Source organism: Crocodylus siamensis, chromosome 2 (assembly GCF_052110815.1).
Source record: "Crocodylus siamensis isolate JL-2025a chromosome 2, ASM5211081v1, whole genome shotgun sequence".
Classification (NCBI taxonomy): domain Eukaryota; kingdom Metazoa; phylum Chordata; order Crocodylia; family Crocodylidae; genus Crocodylus; species Crocodylus siamensis.
The window spans coordinates 165709289-165731959 of NC_143396.1; the positions used below are offsets into that span (position 1 = coordinate 165709289).

A 22671-nucleotide genomic window follows, 5' to 3' on the forward strand; every position below is an offset into this window, starting at 1 on the left:
AGCTGGACTTTTAGAACCAGATCTCTTTTGGACTTGGAAGGTGTCAATTAACTGGGATTTATATCCTTGAGAAAGAGGGTATGTTTCTTACCTCCTTTCCTTCCCCATTGTGGAATTCTGTTCCTGTTTCATCTTTACCTGCAAAAGTTCATGCCGAGGTGACTCAGGAACTGACTTTATGAGCATTCTGCTTAGCAACGCTTCTGCATCTTAGCCCTGGTCCTTTGAAAATGGCCAAGGCTGGCAAAGGAACAGCCCAAAGACACTAAGAACATCCTAACCTGCCACAGGTAAAGGGGATGAGGGTAGTGTCAACATTTCAACCTGCACTATTCCCACCCTTCTGAACGAGCCCCCCGCCATCACCTCCCCCCTCTTCCCCCATAACTCAGGAACTCCCTGGTGCCTTGCAGACCTCCCTCTCCGCTGAGCCACAAACACCCCCTCTTGTCTCAGCCTTTCCCCTGCCTACTCAAACCTTATCACAAACACCCTTTCCCATCACTTCCCCATTATTGCTGGCAAGTTACAAACACACCTCGTCTCCCCCATCCTTGCATTGCTAAGCAGTCACAAGCACCCTCTGTTACTTTATCCATACCTCAGCTAGTCACAAATTGTCTGTTACCTTTGCTATCCTCACCCACCTGCATGCAAACATCCCTTTTGTGTCCCTTTGCCCTATGTCAAACATCCTCCTTGGCTGCCTCACCTGTGCTAACTTAGTCCTTCCTTCTATCATTTCCATCACCTCCCCCCCACCCGCAGAGTCACAAATACCCCCCAACCCTGGCACCTTCCACTTCATCATGCCTGCCAAGCCTCAACCTCAAGCCATCTTGTCACTCTTTCCTTCCGTAGGACCCCCCGCAGTCACATAACACCTGTGACCTCTCCATTATGCCCTTGCCACTAACAAACATACCTGTCATGCCAACCATCCTCTGCCTGCAGTCGCAAACAAACCCCTGCCTGTCACTGCCACCACCCCCCTGGGCTGGTCATAAACACACCTCTTGTCTCCATTGCTTCTCCACTATCAACCAGTCACAAACACTCTCTGTTGCCTGCCACTTTCCCCAGCCAGTCACAAACACCCCCCTCCCTTTGGCTTTCTTTGTCACCAGGTAACCAATGAGACCTGTAACAAAGAAGCAAGAGGACTGCGAGCTGCCCTGCCCCATGCCAGGGTGCAGCTTGCCAGTAGGGGTGGGGAGAAATGTGCCAAGGGGAGGTTCTTTCTCCCTTTTTTTAACACAGCTGTTAGGCTGCTGGCTGTGCAGGCCAACAGTGCTCTATGTTGGGGCCTGATCCTCCGGTCTGGTCTGTGCAAGGAGAACCTTAGCTGACTCCTCTGCTGTTACGGTCCTTCTGCCAGCAAAGCAGTGGTATTTTCAATCTGTGAGCCGGTTATCCACATTGAGAGATTGGGCACCATCAGCACAGCCTCTGTGAATAACTTAAGCAGGAGCACTTCAGCGCTGCACAGAGCAGGAGAGGTAACAACAAGGGTAGGTGTGAGTTGTGGCATCCCCATGTACCCTGGAGTCTGGAGAGTGAGGTTCCAGGGGTTTGCAGGGAGGTGCCCCACTTAACTGCAGAGTGCTTGTAAGCTCCGCACCAAAGGCAAGACAGAGGGCTATGGTGTGCCCTCCAGGAGAGGAATGCCCAAGGATAGCACTCCGCACATAGGCACAGGTGAGAACATGAGACTCTGGTGATCATTCAGGTGATGCGTGTCCTGGCACTGATCAAACCACCCCCAATATTGCAGGCCTGGTTAAAGCCCCATCACACCATCCCTTGCCCTGCTGCTGTGGGAGTTGGCATTTCAATCTCTGTTGTAGAGTGAGGATAGAGTTTCACACCGAGGCCAGCAGAATGAGGCCAGATGGCAATCAAAGGGGATGGAGGAGTTTTTTTTTAAATTTAAATTGTATCTGAGGCCAAATTAGCCTAAACTAATTCCAAATCCAAGAGTCCAGAATCATAAGTGGCCCTACTAGTGGCAAACATCTTCCACCCACACCTGGGGCTTCAGGTGTTTTCAAAACATTTGGTGGGCATCCTACTTGCAGGCCCAAGCCCAGAGGCTCGGGGTTCAGATACCCCCGAGTTTTGCTTGCCCTTAGCCATAAGGCCCTTGGAGCAAGCAAAGGGATGGAGGAGATGAGAAACCTTGAACACAGTCACTCTGATCAAGGCCACCCACCTCCTGCCAGCTCACCCAGCCCAGGTGAGGGCTCTGTTTCTGAGCTTTTTCTGAGGGCCATGCCTGTCGTTAGTTTTCATGTTTTTTCCTCGATTTTCCCTCTCCTGCACAAAGACCCTAACACAGCAGCCTGAGGTCCAACCCTCCCCTGCTCTAATCAGTCCCCTAGGCCCCTCCTTTCCTCCCAGAAGAAGGGATAGGAGTCCTGGCTTTACTCCCTGACTCTAATCCCCTAGACTCCACTGTCCTCCAAAGGCTAAGAGACACAATCCAAACTTCTGAGCAAGGGACGTATATGCCAACCAGCAACCTCTGTCAAGCAGTGGGTGCTTGGGTGAGTATTTATAGCGGAGAGGGAGTTTGCTTTGGAGAGTAAGAAAAACAAGATTGGCTAGAACCTGATCCGGGAGCAAGAGCAAGAAAAGAATAGAGTGGGTCCAGCTGCATGGGGCATAGGAGTATGCCCCGGCAATGGGAAGGGGTAAATATTGGGTCAGAGCTCTCCCTTCCTTGCTTGGGTCTGGTGGGCACAACAAGGTTGTACCAAGGCTCTGGTCCTTGTCTTCATCTGCCTTTAGCACTCTCCCCTCCCTGACCATCCAAAGATGGGGCTGAGGCAAGGTTAACAACCCTCTTCTCACCACCCAAATCCCATGAGGCCAGGACTGGGCTGTGTGTAGGGCAGGGTCTCTGAGGTGGATAGGTGAGAGGGCTAGGATTAGGGGTAAGAGGCTGTGGGAATGGGTGGTGCCTGCAGGATGTGGGGAGTGACAAAGGGTGACAAGCTGACTTTCCCTTTCCCTTCCAGCATGAACCCCTATGCAGGGTTGGTGAGCTGCCTTCGTGCTTCTTGGCTCGCAGGGAAGACACGTCCCATGGAGTACCGGGTCTCCCAGCTGGAGGCACTTGGCCACTTTCTGGATGAGAAGCATCAGCCCATTTTGGATGCCTTGGTCTCAGACATGCACAAGGTCGGGGGGGGAGGGTCTTGATCCCATGGTTCAGTGGGCTATGAAGTTGGGGGTTTTCTGTGCTTCCCCCTAGCACTGGCAGGAAGGAGGCCCCTATGAAGTGCTGTCATCCACACAGGCTAGATTTACCCAAGAGGGGCAGAAAGCCCTGCTGGGTCAGAGAAACACAACTGTTAACTACAACTTCAGCCCAGGGTAACCAGGTTTCTCAGCCACACTGCCCCCAGGTCACATAGCACTACGAAGATCTGGAGCAAGGCCAGCACTTGGTATGTAAGGAAGGCCAGAGAGTGTAGTGCTGGGCTTGGAGTTTGAGACACATGACAGCATCCTGTGCCAGCTGGCATGTCCTTGGTACTGCAGATGTTATGCTCAGGTATGTTGCATTGTGGGGTCTAGCTGGGAGGTGGTGAAAGTGTTTAAGGCCAAAACCAAGCTATCATTAACCAGAATGGGGCACTCAGTCTCTTGGGCACCTAGCAAAGGTTGTGTCTGCTTTCCACGCTGCCTGGAAAAGCAGCTACCGTGTCTCTGCCAATGGATTAACTAAGGTAATTGTAGAACCATCGGTTATTGCCTTTGGGAACTCATGGAGGTCAGGAGAGGTCTCCATAGAGCTGGAAAAGAGCAAATATAGTGCCTATCTTTAAAAAAGAGGAAAGGGCGATTCCAGGAAATTAGATAGGTCAGTCTAACTGATACCTGAGAAAATATTAGAGCTTATCATCAAGGAATCAATTGGCAAGCACACAGAGGATAACACAGTGATAAGGAGCAGTCAACACGAATTTTTCAAATCAGTCACATATGTCCAACCTCATTTCCTTCTATAAACAAAGTGACAGGCTTTGTGGACAGAGGTGGGGCGCTGGATGCAAAATGCCTTGAATTTAATAAGGCTTCTGATGCTTTCTCCCTTGACATGCTCATAAGGAGGCCCTGGAAATATGTCCTGGAAGAAACTGTTATAAGGGGGGTCTATAACTGGTTGGAGAATCATACTCAAAGAGTAGTAGTCAGTAGCTCAACATCTAGCTGGGAGGAGGTATGCCTTATGTCTAGTACTGTTCAATATCTTAATTAATGACTTGGAGCAGGGGTCAGCAACTCATGGGCTATGTGTGGCATCCCGGCTGTGAACAGGCTGGGTCCACTGCAGTTCAGGAAATAGCTGAACTGCACCTCCATCTACCTAGTCTCTCTGCGGCATGAGGTTGTCGTCTCCATAGCCCTTTCCTATCTAGAGCCTTTACAGCACCTGCTACCTGCAGGCAGGGGTGGCCTGAGGCAAGAGGCTGGGTTGCAAATAGTGGCCCATGGTGGCAAAAGGTTGTCAACCCCTGACTTGGAGGATGGAGCTGAGTGTACACTTAATAAATCTGTGGATGAAACTAAGATGAATGGAGTAGCAGGCACTTGGTAGGATTAGGATTCAGAAGGCCTTGATACACTGGGGAAATTGTTTGAAATAAATCAGATCACATTCAGTGAGGACACTTAGGACAGGACAATGAAATGCACATATCAAAACTGGGGAACAAATGGGTCAACTGCAGTACTGTGAAAAGGACCTGCAAGTATAGTGGAATAGGAGTCAATAGTGCAATGTAGTGTAAAGTAGTAGGATTATCTGCAAGTCACAGGAAGTGGCTCTTCCACTCTATTCAGCACTGATGAGGTGTTTCAGGGAGCACTGTGGCCACTTTTGGATACCACCTGTCAAGAAAGACATAAGCAAACTGGAAAGCACCCAGAAGAGAACAACAAATATACTTAGAGGTCTGGGAAACATGACATGAGCAAAGGTTGGAAGAACTGGGATTATTGAATGTGAAGAAAAAAAGATGGAAGGAAGACTTGATAACTGTTTTCAAATACAAAGGTTGCTATAAAGAAGATATTCTTTGTGGCTGCAGGCTTCAATTACAACAGGGGAGATTAAGGTTAGCTTTCACAAAAATCTTTCTAGATATAAAGAGGTAATCACTGGAAAAAGCTTGGAGGAGTTGTGGGATCTCTGCTGGTGGAAGTTTTTAACTGCAAGTTAGATGAATGGTTGTCTGGGATGGTCCTGTCTTGAAGAGAGCATTAGATTAGATAACCTCTTGAGATCCCTTCCAGCCATGAATGCCACATGCCTCCAGAGGCTGGGGGGACCCGATGAGCTCCCGCAGGTGGCAGAGGCAAGCAGGGAAGTCCTGCAGGAAGCTGTGGTGCTGTTGGTGGTGGTGGTGCAGATGGTGACCTCTGACTGGCGGTTGGCGACCACCTGTAGACACTGCTGGTAGTGGTGGCAGTGGCCAGCAGCGATCATGGACCGCCCACAGACGCTGCCAGCAGTGTCAGCGGCAGAGGGGGCGGGGGGATGGTGAACAGCGATTGCCCGCAGGCGCTGCCAGCAGTGTCAGTGGTGCCTTTTTGCAGGGGGTGCACCACCACACTCAGGGGATGCACATGTACTTGCGTCCATCCCCTACACATTGCCAATGCTTCCAGTCCCATTTTTATATAGTTTAATGAACAGAACAGTGTCTCTGGGTCCAGAGCCAGGATGGGTACTAACACTCCTGTGTCTCCTAGCCCCAGTTTGAAGCAAAGATTTCTGAGACTGTCCTGTGCAAGAATGAGCTCAACTACACACTCAACAACCTGAGAAGCTGGATGAAGGATGAGCATGTGGACAAGAACATGGTAAGACAGGATGCAGCCATAGCGTTGAGCCAGGGGGAGGTGTTGGGGGGTCTTATTCCATGGCTTAGTTCATTCCCTGGCTCCCCCAGGTCCTGAAACTGACTCCCCCCCACCCCACAGGTGACTCAGCTGGACATGGCCTTCATCCGCAAGGACCCCTATGGGGTTGTGCTGATCATCGGGCCCTGGAACTATCCTGTCAATCTTCTCCTGGTGCCACTGATTGGGGCCATTGCTGCTGGTGAGTCAGAGGCTGTGTCCAGTGCAGAAGCTTGACCCCAGTACTGATCCTGCCCCCTGGCTCTGGCAGAGCTATCAGGGCTGAACACAGATATTTTGTTACCAGATTTAATATTAGACTTTAGGCAGTGGCACTGAATTCATAAATGCTTGAACAAAAATAGTCCATTCTCTGAAGAAAGCATCTATTGAGCACAACAATTCCCAACTTCAAGCGTACAACAAAGAACAACAGAAAAACTTCACCCAAGCTAAGACACCACCCAGTAAAACACAGTGAGAATGCACACAACTTGGTTTAATTTTGAATGCAATATAATAAACCAAAAAGACAACAGAAAGCCTCCGTGTGAGTCTTACATAGTCCCAAAGGCAAAGTGTCTCCTTACAGCCAGGGATTCAAAAAGTCCTTCTGGGGAGTCTGTAGGTCTTCTTAGGTGTTGGAGGGGAGATGCCACAGGCCTCATCTCTGCCTGGGTTTTCATAGGTGAATCTGCACCTCCTTCTCTCCTTCGGATGCCTTGACCACAGTCACATATAGCACACCCCGCATGTATAGCACACTTCTCATACATTCAGTGTGTTTCAGTTTCTCACATCTTACAGGTTTTGCTTAGAAATGTATATTCAGTCCTTTGCTTTCTTTGGTCACACTAGCCCACACAGTCTGGGATCCTCCCCTGCTCCCTTAGCTCTGTCTCCAACATACACATGTGATGATTGTGCCAGGTCTTTGCCAACACTTCTGGGTAGGACCTCTGGACCAGGCCCTGCCAGCTCCTAACCAGAATCTCACTCGCATTCCTTTGGACATCTCTCCCTGAAGTGCTCTCCTAGTGAGTACTGTGGTGTACTGGGAGTGCAGTTGTAGATGAGTTTCTGGGTTGCACAGTGACATTTGCCCTCTTCCCAGGTAATTGTGTCATCCTCAAACCCTCTGAGATCAGCAGCTGTGTAGAGAGGCTCATGGCTGAGATGCTTCCCAGCTACCTGGACAGGGTAAGGAACTGTACCCTTGCCAGCCTATGGGTCCTTAGGCAACTTCCACATCGTCATCTGATACCAATCCCACCTGTAGTGCCACCTCCCAAGGGCTTAGCTGTCCCCATTTCCCCTGCCCTGTAAGCCCAGCTGTCCTCAACACCGTGCTTGTGTCCATGCACTCTCAGCAAGCACCAGCAATCCCCAGTAGTAGATCCATGCTCCTCACTGGCATATGCAGCCAGTATCCATACTCTACCCCATACTTACTCCTTCCCTCCACTCCTCACTTGCAGCCAACTCCATGGTCTGCTTAGCATCACAACGACTAAACCTCCCCTTTCCTGCATACCTCATGGCCCGCATCTTCATCCCTCCCTGTCTCTTTCCCCTGCATCCAAAATGAAGGGGGCAGGAAAGGAGCTGGGCAGAGGGAAGGAATGGGCCAAGTCCTAGCTTGCACACACACACTCTCCTCCCTCATTCCAGGACTGCTTTGCTGTGGTTACTGGTGGCATAGAGAAGACCACAAAGCTGCTGGAGAATAGATTTGACTACATCTTCTTCACTGGTAAGTCCCAAGTGAACCTGCTTCAGCACTATCCTCCCTTCTACCCCTTGTGGGGAGGGGCACTGTCTAACACCTCACCTACTTATCTGTTCCCTTAACTCTGTGGGAGGCAGCAATCAGCTATCCCCCCAGAGCTGTGCGTGAGGGCACTGAGCTTGTGCCCAGGTCAGGGATCTTGTGCCTTCAGTGTTGTCTTGAGTGCCAGGAGGGAGTGCTTCAAGGGGTGTGATTTTGGCTGAGTGACAAATACCAATGGGTACCTTGGAACAAAGAGAGGGCTCATCCAAGAGTGGAAAAAGGCCTTTGATATGGCATCTCATTCTGTTTTTGTAAATAAACTGACAAGCTGTGATGCAGATGATGACATGGTCAGGTGGGTGGCAAATTGGCTTAGGGGTCACACCCAGAGAGTGGTGGTGGACAGGTCGATATTGGCCTGGAAAGATGTAGGCAGTGGAGTCCTACAAGGCTCAGTCCTTAGACCAGTGTTATTCGATATCTTCATTGGTGACTTGGACAAGGGCATTGAGAGCACCCTGTCCAGGTTCACAGATGATACCAAATTATGGGGCAAAGTTAACACACTAGAGGGTAGGGAACGGATCCAGGCAGATCTGGACAGGTTGGAAAAAAAAAATGGGCAGAGCAAAATAGGATGCAGTTCAACAAAGACAAGAGCAAAGTGCTGCACCTGGGCAAAAAGAACCACCAACACACTTACAGGCTGGGGGATGACCTCAGCAGCACAGCAGTGGAAAGGGATCTTGGAGTCATAGTTGACTCCGAGACGAACATGAGTTGTCAATGTGATGAAGTGATCAACAAGGCTAACTGCAGTTTATCATGCATTAGCAGATGCATGATGAACAGGTCCAAGGAGGTGATACTTCCCCTCTGTGTGGCACTGGTCAGACTGCAGTTAGAGTACTGCATCCAGTTTTGGGTGCTGCGCTTCAAAAAAAATGTGGAGATCTGGAGGAGGGCCACTCGTATGGTCAGAGGCCTGTAGGCAAGGCCCTATGAGGGGAGGCTGAGGGACCTAGATCTCTTCAGCCTTCGCAAAAGAAGGCTGAGAGCTGATCTTGTGGCTGCCTATAAATTCATCAGGGGAGGGCAGCAGGGAATAGGAGATGCTCTATTTACTAGGGCACCCCCTGGAGTAAGTAGGAACAATGGCCACAAATTGACGCAGAGAAGGTTTCAGTTGGACATTAGAAAGAACTTCTTCACAGTAAGGGCTGCCAGAATCTGGAATGGGCTTCCAAGGGTGGTGGTGCTCTCCTTTACCTTGGGGGTCTTTAAGAGGAGACTGGACAAGTACCTAGCTGGGGTCATCTGACCCCAGCCCTCTTTCCTGCCCAGGGCAGGGGTTTGGACTCAGTGACCTACTGAGGTCCCTTCAGACCCTAACATCTATGAATCTATGAATAAGCTCATTGGGGGATGGGCGGACAACCGTCGGAGCAAGATCACCAAGCATCAACCGCAAAACCAGCAGGTTAGGACGCTCAAGGGAATCCACTCCTACCCCAACCCAGGAACAGAGCTTCTCCATGAGTACAAGGAAGCCTAGGGTCTCCACTGGCACTTACATGCCTGTACACTAATGCTAGAGGTTTGGGGAATAAACAGAAGAAGCTGGTCCTTTTGCTAAACAGAAATTACTATGACCTCACAGGGATCCCAGGTGTCTGGTGGGACTCCTCCTATGACTGAACTACCAGTATAAATGGCTATGCACTGTACAGGAGAGATCGTGCTGAAAAAGGGCAGGGGTGTAGCTCTCTATGTGAAGAAGAGCTACACGTTCCTTACAAGCTGAGATTGGCACGCAAGGAGGATGACTGGAGACCCTTTGGGTTAGAATACGAGGGGAACATAGTGAGACCTCTGGAGGAGTCTCACTACAGACCTCCAAACCAGGAACAAGAGCTTGACCAAGAATTCACCAGGGAACTGGCTGAGGCTGCACGCTGTCAGTGCATGGTTGTCATGGGAGACTTCAACTACCCAGACATCTCAGGGCCAAATCCAATTGGTCACAAAGCTTCCTTACATGTGTGGATGAGCTCCACCTGTCCGAAGAAGTTTATGGGCCGACAAGAGGTAAGGTGCTGCTGGACCTGGTACTGGCCAAAGGGGATGATCTAATCAGCGACCTAAGAATCAAAGGGAAGCTGGGTGGCAGTGACCACAAGTTGATCACTTTCACTATCCATTGGAAAGCTGGCAAGTCAGGCAGCAATGCAGTAGCCCTTGACTTCAGAAAACCTGACTTTCATCAGCTTAGGAGGCTTGTTCTTGAGGCCCTGAGAGGCCACGATTTTACAGGGAGAGGAATTCATGATGAGTGGTTTCTCTTTAAGGAAGTGATCCTAGAAGCAGAAGGAGAGTCCATCCCCACCTGTAGAAAAGGTGGTAAAATGGCTTAACAACCCCCTTGGCTCAACAGGGAATTCATGGATGTCTAAAAAGAGAGGAGTATAATGGATGGAGGACAGGAAACACCACTAAGAGGAGTATTCTGGACTGGTTCACACCTGCAGGGAGTGAACTAGAAAAGTCAAGGCTGCAACTGGACTTCATCTGGTTACATGAATCAAGGACAATAGAAAGTTCTTGTTCAGATATGTGGGTGGTCATAAGAAAAACAAGGGCAACACTGACACCTAGGAAAAGCCAATCTGCTTAATGATTACTTTGCATCATTTTTTCACCAGCCCAAAGGGAGCACCCTGCCGAACATGATGCGGGATGACAGGGGTGAAGATGAATATATGCCCACCATTGGCATGGATCTTGTGAGGGAGCATCTTGAGAGGCTGGACCCCCATAAATCAGCTGGTCTGGATAAGTTGCACTCAGGAGTGCTAAAGGAACTGGCAGAAATGATAGCACAGCCACTGGTGAGGATATTTCAGAACTTGTGGCTCTCGGGCAAAGTACCTGAAGACTGGAAGAGGGCCAATGTGGTGCCCATCTTCAAGAAAGGGAGGAAAGAAGACCCAGGAACTACAGGCCAATCAGTTTGACCTCAATCCCTGGGAAGATTATGGAAAAAAGTATCAAAGAAACCATTCTTGACAGGCTTATGGAAGGCACCATTCTGAGGGATAGTCAACACAGGTTTGTTGTGGCTAAGTCTTGCTTGACCAATCTCATTTCCTTCTATGACCGGTGATGTATCACTTGGACAAGGGGGAAGAGGTTGATGTCATATATTTGGACTTTAAAAAAGCCTTTGACCTGGTGTTCCATGATGTCCTCATGAAAAAATTGGGTAATTGCAGCCTCGACTACTGCATAGTCTGATGGCTGGAGAACTGGCTCTGAGGTTGGACCCAGAGAGTGGTAGTTGACGGAACCGAATCAACATGGCACTCAGTGACTAGTGGTGCCCCCTAAGGCTCTGTTCTTATACCTGTACTCTTTAATGTTTATAAAAAACAATCTGGACGCTGGTGTCAAAAGCAGACTGGCTAAGTTTGCTGATGACACCAAACTTTGGGGAAGAGTCTCCACACTTGAGGATAGGCTGGTGCTCCAGGCTGACCTCAACAGACTTGCAAGGTGGGGAGATGAAAACCTGATGGCATTCAATATGGAGAAATGCAAGGTGCTCCCCCTTGGGAATAAAAACCTGTATCACATTTATAGGATCAGCAGTGCTACACTTGCTAGCATCATGACTGAAAAAGAATTGGGGGTCACGACTGACCACAAGATGAATATGAGCCACCAATGCAATATTGCAGCTGGCAAAGCAAACAAAACTCTGGCTTGCATCTACCAATGCTTCTCTAGCAAATCCCAGGATGTCATCCTCCCGCTGTACTCAGCCTTGGGAGTACTGCATCCAATTCTGGGCTCCACAATTTAGGAAGGATGTGGAGAAGCTTGAGAGAGTCCAGAGGAGAGCCACGTGCATGATCAGAAGGCAAAAGAATAGCCCTTATGAAGAGAGGCTGCAAGCTATGGGACTCTTCAGCCTGGAGAAGCACAGGCTCAGGGGTGACTTGGTGGCTGCCTATAAGTACATCAGGGGTGTGCATCAGGATCGGGGGGAGCATTTGTTCACCAGAGCGCCCCAAGGGATGACAAGGTCCAATGGTCACAAACTCCTGCAAGACCGTTTTAGGCTGGATATAAGGAAAAACTTCTTTACTGTCTGATCCCCCAAGCCTGGAACAAACTCCCTCCAGAGGTGGTGCAAGCGCCTACCCTGGACACATTCAAGAAACATTTGGATACTTATCTTGCTGGGATCCTTTGACTCTAGCTGACTTCCTGCCTCTGGGGTTGGGGGCTGGACCCAATGATCTTACAAGGTCCCTTCCAGTCATAATGTCTATGAAATCTATGAACAGGAAACCTGGATTCCTGGTGATCAGGAACAGCCAGTGTGCATTCAACAAGAGCAGGTCAGGCCTGACCAACCTGATCTCCTTCATTGGTTGAACCCTATGGGTGGGATAACAGTGGATATGATATACCTGAACTTCAGCAAGTATTTTGAAACTGTGTCATGGTATTCTCATTAGTAAGAGAACAAGATATAATAGTAATCTGTGTATAATATGTGGTTTGCAGGCCATGGAAGTGATCAATCCAAGCCACAGGGCTTTTCATGGATTGGACCATCCACATCTGTGGGCTGGATTAGGCCTACAGGCCCCCTTGCAGTAGCTGCTGGAGTCCCTGCAGCCATGGAGTTAATCCCCATGGCTGCCAGAACTGCTATTTCAGTTTGCCTCCAGAACCCAGAGTTAGCATCACTTCCAACCCCCTTCCCCAAAATCAACTAAAATTGGTGGCGAGGGAAAACGGTGGGTAGTAAGCAGCAGAGGCATTAAATCTTGGTTCTGGAGCTATGCCAAACTGTCAGCTAGAGGAATTAACACTGCTGATGCCACTCACAGTTCATCTGGTATATGGGAAGCACTGTAGGCTGGATTTGGCCCACAGGGCAAATAACTTTGACACCTCTTTTCTAGGCAAAACTACTGGAAGGAGAATGCATAACTACTTAAAGCAGTGGTGCTCAACCTTTTTCCTTGGCAGGCCCAGTCTGTTCATGGGCCAGATGTGGCTGGTGGCCCTGATTCAGTACCATCTAGTCATATGCAGGGGTTGGGGGGCAGCCCAGCCTGATCCAGCCCTGCTGGGGGAAGGAGGAGTGGCCCACCCTCATCCAGCCCTGTGGGGAGAAAGTGGTGTGGCTTGGCTCTAACCTGGCTGCATGGGGAGAGGGGCTGTAGCTCCCATTCAGCAGGCCAGGGGGTGTGGGGAAGAGCATGGCCTAGCCACAGCCTGATGGCACAGAGAGACGAAGGTGTGGTCTGGCCCTGTTCTGGTTGTGCTGGCAGAGGGGGCTGGGAATTTGGAGGTGGGGGAGCGTGGGCAGTGCTCACCCACCACCAAATTTTCCCAGCTATGGGAAGCCCTGCAGGTCAGAAGCTGCATTTGGTATGTCAGATGGAAGTTGAGCACTCCTGGATTAGAGTGATCATTGTGCTCAAAGAGTTGTCATCAATGGCTTGATACTCAGTTGGGAGGAGATACCAAGTGAGGTTCTCCAGGAGTTTGTCCTGTGTGCTAGTATTGTTTAGTAGCTTTCTTAATGATTTAGAAGATGGTATTGAATGCAGACTTAGCAAATGTGCAGACGGCAGCAAGCTGGGTGGAGTTGTTGACACTCTGAAGGCTAGGATTAGGATTCAGAATGATGTTCGTAAATGAAGAAACAGTCTAAAATTAATTGAATTAAATTGAATTGAATTAATTGACCACCAGGATCTGGGGGAACATCTGTTCACCAGAGCGCCCCATGGGATGACGAGGTCGAACGGTCACAAACTCCTGCAAGACCGTTTCAGGCTGGACATAAGGAAGAATTTCTTTACTGTCCAAGCCCCCAAGGTCTGGAACAGTCTGCCAGCGGAGGTGGTTGAAGCGCCTACATTGAACACCTTCAAGAGTAAATTGGATGCTTATCTTGCTGGGATCCTATGACCCCAGCTGACTTCCTGCCCTTTGGGCAGGGGGCTGGACTCGATGATCTCCTGAGGTCCCTTCCAGCCCTAATGTCTATGAAATCTATGAAATCTATTTCAAAATCCTGTGCTCAAGATAGAACAACTGCATGTACAAATATAGCCTAGGGAATGACTGGTTAGGCTGCAGTACTGCAGAAAAGGACATGAGGATTATAGTGGATCATAAACGTAATATAAATCAACAGTGTACACCTGTTGCAACCCCCCCAAACAATAGCATACCACACTGTAGTAACAAGAGTATCACTTGTAAGTCAAGGGAAATCATTCTTTCACTCTTCTCACCACTGGTGAGGCCTCACCTGGAGTATTGTGTCCAGTTTTGGATCCTGCACTTCAAGAAAGATGTGGGCAAGTTAGAAAGAGTCCAGAAGAGAGCAACAAAATGCTGAGAGGTCTAGGAAACATGACTTAATGAGGAAAGTTGGAAGAACTGGGCTTATTTAGTCAGAAGATGAGAAGACTGAGGATGAATTTGATAACAGCCTACAAAAACGTGAAGGCTGGTTATACAGATGATTGTGATTCACTGTTCTTTGTGGCTGCAGGGGAAAGAACATGGAATAGCAGTCCTAAATTTCAGCAAAGGAAATTTAGAATACATATTAGAAAGTTTCTCAGGAGGATGTTAAGCATTGTTGCAAACTATATACAGAGGTTGGAGAATCTCAATCCTTGGAAGTTTTTAAGAGTAGGTTAGACAGTTGGATATATAGGATGGTTTAGTCAAGGATAATCCTGCTTTGCTCCCCCTGAGAAGGGGGTTGGATTAGATGACCCGATTTTCTGTCCTGTGATTCAGTGAAGTTCTTGTGAGCCTGCTCAGGATGCCAAGAACATGTGTCCCTCACTACTTTTTCCTGCAGGCAGCACCAGTATAGGCAGGATTGTCATGAAGGCTGCAGCTGAGCATCTGACACCGCTAACCCTGGAGCTAGGGGGCAAGAACCCCTGCTACGTAGCTGATGATTGTGACTTGCAAACTGTGGCCAACCGGCTAGTCTGGGGGCGCTTCTTCAATGCAGGGCAGACATGCATCGCACCCGACTATGTGCTGTGCACTTTGGAGATGCAAGAGAAGCTGTTACCTGCCCTGCACCATGCTATTACTGACTTCTACGGTGCCAACCCCCAGGAGTCACCTGACTTCGCCCGCATCATCAGTGACAAGCAGTTCCAGCGTGTGCAGTCCCTTATGGATAGTGGACATGTGGCGATTGGAGGGCAAACAGATGAGAAGGAGCGGTATATTGGTGAGAGACCCTGGATTAGGGACATGGATTTTGAGAGAGTGTCTAGATCTGGTTGGCAGAGTAAGAGGTAGGCAAAGCAGGGCAGGGCACCTTCATGTGGGAGACCTGAGCTAGCCGGGGAGACAGAAGAGTGGAGTTACAGTCACAGGGCAGGGCCGTGGTGGGAGGGACACCATATGACCCCACTGTGGTGACCTCTGCTCTCCCTCTACAGCCCCTACGGTGCTGGTGGATGTGCCAATGTCAGCACCTATAATGCAGGAGGAGATCTTTGGGCCGATCCTGCCCATTGTCACTGTGCCCAACTTGGAGGAAGCCATTGAGTTAATCAATGCCCAGAAGCAGCCACTGGCTGTGTATGTCTTCTCCTCTAACAAGAAGGTGTGTGGCTGGGCTTCGGAAGGGGCACCTGGTTCAGGTGAAGCAGAATGGTGCCTAGAAGGCCTGTGGAATGGATGGGGATCAGGGCTAAGATGGGTTATGATTAGGTTGATCATAATAATTTGAGGGAAATCTGGGACAGGATGGACACTGGGGAGTGGGGCGCACCAACACATGCATGCGTGCGTGTATACACACACACACACACCCATGTGCACCCCTCCCCCAACCCTGACTCTACTGTACAAGTGTCTGTTCACAGCCCAGTGAAGTCTGGACCAGGAAGCAGCCCACTGGCTCAGCTCCCTGGAGAAAAAGTAGAAGTCCTGGTTTGGCACAAACCTGCCCACATATGCCTGGTTCCTGACTCAGGAGCTGTGTGTGTGTGTGCAGGTTCCTGCCAATCCAAGACTTTTGCTTCAATTTTCTCCAACAGCTGGGATGCTGAGACAGCCTCTGAAATCTGTGACTGTCCCAGCCATATGCTGTGCAACAGTCAAAAGGGTCTGTGCCTGTACTGGGCATTCATACCTGGCTTAGGAGGGGGCAACATTCAGGCTGTTTGCTGTGACTCACGTTTGGTCCAGTCCAAAGCGAAGAGGTTGAGTTGAATTGTTTTCAGGCCTGTACCTGCTCAAGCAGGAAGGGTGGCCCCCACACCCTGTGTGAGTCTGGGTGACCCCACTTGGGCCTGATGGAGGGGATCTGGAGTGGGCAAGGAGGTGTGAACTGCAGTTGGCCACAAAATGGAGCTCCTTCACACTCTTCTCTGCTTCTCCCACAGGTGGTGAAACAGGTGCTGGAGCAGACAAGCAGTGGTGGTTTTACCAGCAATGACACCATAATTCAAACAACATTGATCACCCTGCCCTTTGGTGGGATTGGTATGTCTGAATCTCCTGCCCTGCCTTCCCAACAGTGTTACCTCTCACTAAAAGGTTAACTATAATGGTTAGCTTTCACTTACTGCAGGGTGAGCATGAGCGTGTGGGCAGTTACTACAGATCAGCTGACAAGGTAGATCCCAACTCCCTCGTAGTTCAGTAAGCATATCATATTTCTGTACTGCTACACCTTGGATGGTTCTAAACCTTCCTCTGGCTTACAGCCTCAGTTTGTTCCTGACGGATTTGTACTTGTTTGTTCTTATACCAGCATTATCTTGTAGTATCAGTGGCTCATCTGCTTTCCTGGTGTTCTCCTTGCTGCTTTATTTACAAAGAGCAACCACATTTCCTCTCAGCCTTTCTCCTGTAAAGTTAAACAACCAGGACTCTTCAGTTTCTTCCCATCATTCTCCTGATTGTCCTTCTTGCAGCCTTTGTATCTGCTCCAGTTTGAAGTCATCTTTCTTGAACGTGGATGACCAGTACTGTGTTCAGTTTTCCAGACAGTCTTGTCCTGACCCTGTCCTCTGGCATGAATACTTCCCTCTCGTTACTGGAAAGGCATCTTCTGCTCTATCCTAAGACTGCATTCCACACACAGCCCACAATAGCATGATTGCTATGGCTATAGTTTTTGTGCCTTTTCCTTAAATCTCAGGCCTTATCTGCATTACAAACCCCTGAGCTTCTTATGCCTGGTGACTTCACTGACTTGTCCCCTTAATCTCTCCAAGTTTCCTGTTTAGAATTTGAAAAGCTTCATTAGGGACCTTAAAAATCTTGTGATCATTTATTTCCGTGTACTTTCTACCATCAGCTCTTCCATAATGTCTTCCCTTGTTACCACATCTATGTCTAAACTAGCATCACCTCTTCTTGGTTGCGCTTTGGGGGTAGTGGGGTACAGTCCTGCCCTCATCTTGCTGTCTGAGCCGTACTGTATGTTGCAGGGCCGAGTGGTTTGGGGAAGTACCACGGCAAGTTCAGCTTTGACACCTTCTCTCATCACCGTACTTGTCTGGTGCACCACATGGACCAGGAGAAGTTGAATGCACTCTGCTACCCACCTTACGCCCAGCACAATCCACAGTCTCTCCTCTCCACCTCTGAGATCAGGCGCAAGGGCACCTGCAACCTGCTGTGAGGGGAGGTGTGGGCTGGCTTGTCTGAGCCCAACTGCATCCAACCTACTGCCATGCCAGCCTACTAAGTGCACACACCTGCGACTGCACAAGAAGGGAGAAGGTCTGCTGAACTAAGCCCTATCCCTCCCTACCCTGGCTGACCAGGAAAATAGTGTGTCCCCCCCAAACCTTTTCCCACCACAAGCAGATGTCTCTGCTCCCCACAGCCTCCATCCCATCCTGGCAAGCTCCTGCCCCTGCTAGCCTCAACTAGTCACAAACACAATGGTTTCCATGACTGTCCCCTTTTGGCAGGATGTAAAGACCCCCTATTTGCTTCAACTATCACCCTGCCCACTCATGCCCCCCACACAGTCTCAAACATCTTTTCCATCACCTCCCCATTACCCTGAGGCAGTTACAGACATCCCCCATCCTCTTTTCCAGCTGCTCAGGCCAGTGGGAAGTGAGTTTCCCCTGACTTCCAGCACTGCTTCCCCAATTATCCCCATCCACAAACAACCACATAGCCTCACTCACCCCTCACTCAGTCACAAGTCTGTTGCCTCACCCGCCCTACTTGTCCATTCATAGACCCCTTGATGCCTTAACCATTCTCAGATCCATCCACAGCTCCCCAATGCCTCCTCTATACCCACTGTTTCTTTAGCCCTCCTTCAGTCACAACCCCCTTCCCTTGCCTCACCCATCCTTTGTCCTGTCACAGACATAACCCTATCCCTTCAATCATTTCCACTCACACATCTGAGTCTCAAGCTTCCTATCACTCCACCTGTACTAGGACCCTGCTACACAGCAATTTTGGCTGGCTCCTAGAGCTCTTAACCCCTGGATTGTCCTTACATTAACACTTAAAAATAGTTTCAAGCACTTGTTATGCTGCTCAATGTGATGCTACTCCAGGACAGGATTTTCTGTGATCCATGCTACCCAGCTTGAGTTATACTAAGATGTAACCACTCTAGCCTACAACTTAGTATAAACACCCCACCTGCCCCTCCTCTCTCACTGTACAAGATCGGGCCCACTGCCCCCCATCTGCCCTCCCCAGCACCCCTGATCCCCACTTACTGCCCCCTGCTCCCCACCCCATGCTTACTTGTGGCTGCCTGCGCTGTCTGTCCTGGGGAACAGGCAGGGAAGGGTTAGCCTGCCTGCTTGGCTGCTGCTGTTTCTGCTTCTTGGGTAGGTGGGGAGAAGGAGGCACTGGAGGATCCTGGGGGGTTGGGGTGGGAGGGGGGAGGTAGGGGTTAGGGGGAAAAAATGATAGGGGATGGATTCTTACCTTTTGGCCCTCCAGTCCTCTGCTGGTGTGAATATGTGACTGCTCCAAACTTGAGCTAGCATTAATACCTATCTGCATTTGTATGGCTCACACTGGATGTGTCTACGCATGCATTAGATTTGGAAGCAGTTTACTCACAAGTAAAGTACAGGCAGTCCTTGAACTTACAACACATTTGGTTCCTGAAAATTGTGTCTTAAGTCAAAACGTTGTAGCTTGGAACCAATTTTCTCATAAAAAACTATGTTCTAAATGGAACATTGGTTCCTGAACCAAAGCCCGATACCCTATTTTCATTAAAAATACCCCAGAATTTTGTACTTAATCAATTATAGATGATTAATATAGCTACATTAATGTATTTATATTGTAAATAGAAATCTTATTGATTTGAAAGGACTTCTTTGAGGTGACTTTGCTAGATTTTTTGAAGGGCTCTTGGTTGGACTTTTTGAAGGGTTCTTGGCTGGAGTCTTCTCAGGAGTCTTGGCTGCAGGTTTTTCTAGAGCCTTGTCTGCTTTCTTAAAGAAAGTGTCCAAGGAAGTTTGGACAGATGTTCTCCAGGGAGATGGTTGACGCAGCGAACTTGTTCGCTGGCATGGTGTTGCATTGGTTCAAGCGTTGTAGAGCTGAAACATGTCATAACACTGAAACAGGGTGTCAATTTATAAATGTTGTAGGTGCGAAACTTGTAACTCAAAACGCTGTAAGTTGAGAACTGCCTGTACTTGCAAGTAAATACTTCCAGGGAGGCATCTACATGTACAGGGAAGCTGAAACAGATTTGCTGCTCCCACCTCCTGGGGCCCTGCAATGGGACCCTGTTGCCACCAGGGGGAGCTCTAGGCTGGCAGGGAGCACTGGGCCAGGAGAGGGCTGTAGTAGCTGAGGCTGGGACATTGCACCCTGTCCCCAGGGGGCTGCCTGCTACTGGAGCATGGACAATGTCCCCCTACCCCAGTAGCAGGGAGCTCCTGGTCCCGGCTCCCTGACTGGGGCAAGGGACTTGGAAAAAAAGCTAAAGGGGATGGGCAGCTTCCAGCCCTCTGCCCCAATCTGCTGGTGGGTCAGTGAGTAGTGAGCTCCCAGCTGGGGTGGCTCACTACTCGCGGTGCCACCAGCAGATGGGGCAGCAGGCTGGGACCTGCCTTACCCCTGCAGCTCTTCCCAAGCCCTGTGCCTTGATTGCCTGACTGGGGCATGGGGCTCGGACCTGCCCCTGACTGGGACACTTCCTAGCCTCTGCTTTGGGATTGTAGGGTAGGGGCTGGAGAGCAGACTCCCCGGCTGCTACCAGCAGAGAGCTCCCAGCACCAGCTCCAGTCTCAGGGCCAGCACTAGGAGATACCAGCCCTGTGACTGTGGAGCCGGTTGAGAGATAAAGGCCTCCCAGCACCAGCCCCAGGACCAGGTTGCTGGCACTGGGAGATAAGGATCTCCTAGCCCCCCCCATGATGGCGAAGCAGGGCTGGGAGATCAGGATTTTGGACGTTGGGCATAAACATGCTCGTTGCCTCAGCCATTCCTCACTGCCTAGTCACAAAGACCCCGTTATCACACTGCCTCATATCAAGTCCATCTATCCCCTGCCCAGTTTAAAAAGTCCCTGTGCTACACTATGCCCCATTGCTCATAAATACCCCATTGCCTTACACCATTTTCAGACAATGCAGATGTCACTATTTCCTCCCTTCTGGCCACTTGCCATGCGTACCAGTTCTGTTGCCTCTTCCATCCCCCTCTGCCCATATCTAACTCCCTCATTGCCTCTCCTGTGCCCTGTTCAGCAAGTCTACACTTCCCTTCCCAGCATTACTTAATCCTGGAATAGGAACCAGTTGCTGGGTGTCACTATGGAGACATTCTACAGGCATTAGAAATATGGCTAGAAAATTATCATTTAAGTTGCATGCATCAGGCTTATTTGGCAAGCAGGGAAGGGGCTGCGAGTGCTTTGGGTCCTGCCAGCTCAGCTGCCACCTGTTGAACTGTAACAAAAGCTGTCCTCTGGTCCTGCCAGGTGAAGCAGCTCTGTCAGCAGAAGGGAAGGTTCTTCCACTACAGGGGAGCTTAAGTGCTAATGCAGTAGGAACTATGTGTGCAGGGGAGCTTTGAGTGCAGTAAAGCCCTTTCTCTGCTCCTGGGCATGTTGCAGACTAAGGAAGATTGTAGCATGCAGCAGAGTCTGCTTAGCTTATAGGACAGAGGTAAGTGGCGTAAGCAACTGCTTGATGAATTAGCTGCTTCTAAGGGAACTGAATTACGCTGTAACCAACAGGGAGGCACAGGCTGAAGGCACAGTGTCCTAGGTCAAACTAACAGGTAGTTTTGTTGATTTTACACAGCACCTTTAATATAGAAATCAATAGGATTTGACCAAAGGTTTGTACCATTTGCATGACCTAAAAAGCTGCCTGTGTTCTTTGTGGGTGTCTAAATTGTCTTGCATGGTACCAGGTATTCTACATAAAAGACTGATATAACATCCTTAGTACATATATTTTGTCTCTTAGGGTCCCTTTGAATTGGCTAGATCTAGCAACAGAATTACTACATTGGTAGCACTGCAATTTCCCCAGCCTCCCTCATACTTTCCCCAGTCACCGCCTGCCCGACCCTGCACATTCACCAACACCCCGTCTTCTCCCCCAGCACTCCTACCCAGTCACAAACACCTTTTGTCACCTCCATCTCCCACAGTTGCAGACACTCCCTGTCATTTCCTCGATTACCCTCTGCCCAGTGACAAATATTCCTGTTCCCTCCTGAATCCTTTGTGGCCAAGTCTGTTTTTTGGTTTAGGGGGTTGTGACTGGGTGAGCAGAGGATGGTTGAGGCAGTGCAGGTGTTTGTTACTGGGCAGACTTGGGGATTGGCGAGGCAGGGGAGGTATTGCTGTCTGGACAGGAGAATGGGTGGGATATGGGAGACATTTGTAACTAGGTGCAGGGGTTGGTGACAATATGGTAGTCTTCATGAGGTTTCAGATGGGACCATGGAAGAGGTGACTGGGGTACTTGTGCCCAAGCATGGATGGTGGGAGTGAGGGGAGTAATTGTGACTGGGCAGGAAAAAGATAGGATGAGATAGAAAATACTTATGACTGGGCACTGCAGAGATGGGAAAGGTGGTTGGGGTCTTTATGACTGGGTGCCAGAAGTGATGGAGGTTTTTATGACTGCTTGTGGGGTGATGGGAGTGGGATAGTTGTTGGATGGGGGAAATGATAGGGACAGGGATGCAGGTGTTTACAGTGGCTGTGGGATACGGGAGATTAGTGGATGTTAATGACAGGGCTTGGGAAAGGGCAGGTGAGACTGTGTGGGTGTTTGTGGCTGGGGGAGAGAATATGTGAGTGAGTCTAGGAGCTAGGAGGCCAGCCCTGACTCTGTCATGTGGAGCTGTTTGCTGCCTGATCAGTGGGAGAGGCTACAGGCTGCTCTTGGATCAGGAGTGGGCTCACAGGGCACGCCTGCATGAGACGCTGACTGTGCAGTAGCCAAAAAATACTGTTCAGTAGCGCATCACAGCACAGATAGTGCTAATATGCTACTGTGTGGTATTATTATGCTACAGTGCAGTTTCATCACCTAAAAGACATTTGCTGGTGCTACTGCACGATAACTTCAGTTACTGCACATTTATTTAGTACTTTGTGCAGTAACAACTGCACAGTAGTGTCTCATGTAGATGCGCCCACACAGTCCCACAGTGGAGAGCAAGTGACATCTGCAGCCCTGTAGGGCAAGTGCCTTGAAAGTAGCTGTAAGCAAGCTACTGCATAGTGCTCCCTCTGGTTGAGGCCAGACTAGGCCTTGAGCAAAGGCTGGTGTTACTGGTAAAGCCAGGTGGGCACCATGGAGCTGTGAGCATCTCCTAAGGAGCCTGGTTTGTGTCAGATACCCACTAGAGTGACCACCTTTTTAAAACGTAAAGGCAGGACAGGGTGAGGCCTGCTTGGCAAAGGTATCTCTTTGAGCCAATTAAATAAACAGTTT

At 49.6% G+C, this 22671-nt stretch overlaps 1 protein-coding gene across 1 annotated transcript; it reads left to right on the forward strand.

The window, feature by feature from the left end:
• The first annotated feature begins 2952 nt into the window (after nt 1–2952).
• LOC149871065 (aldehyde dehydrogenase family 3 member B1-like) lies at nt 2953–18527 on the forward strand. The gene is made up of 9 exons (XM_090034813.1): nt 2953–3183; nt 5764–5874; nt 5995–6115; nt 7028–7113; nt 7585–7666; nt 14589–14975; nt 15190–15356; nt 16141–16240; nt 17194–18527. The coding sequence occupies exons 1-9, from the start codon at nt 2953–2955 to the stop codon at nt 17385–17387; spliced, it is 1479 nt and encodes a 492-aa protein (XP_089890939.1). The 3' UTR covers nt 17388–18527.
• Nucleotides 18528–22671: the final 4144 nt, after the last annotated feature.

What these genes read in the sequence shown, in the direction of transcription:
- LOC149871065 (XM_090034813.1), top strand. Translation starts at nt 2,953, where the DNA reads ATGGGTGGTGCCTGCAGGATGTGGGGAGTGACAAAGGGTGACAAGCTG. An exon ending in TGGTCTCAGACATGCACAAG is followed by an intron (nt 3,184 to 5,763) that starts GTCGGGGGGGGA and finishes TGTGTCTCCTAG; the next exon opens with CCCCAGTTTGAAGCAAAGAT. An exon ending in TCTTCTCCTCTAACAAGAAG is followed by an intron (nt 15,357 to 16,140) that starts GTGTGTGGCTGG and finishes CTTCTCCCACAG; the next exon opens with GTGGTGAAACAGGTGCTGGA.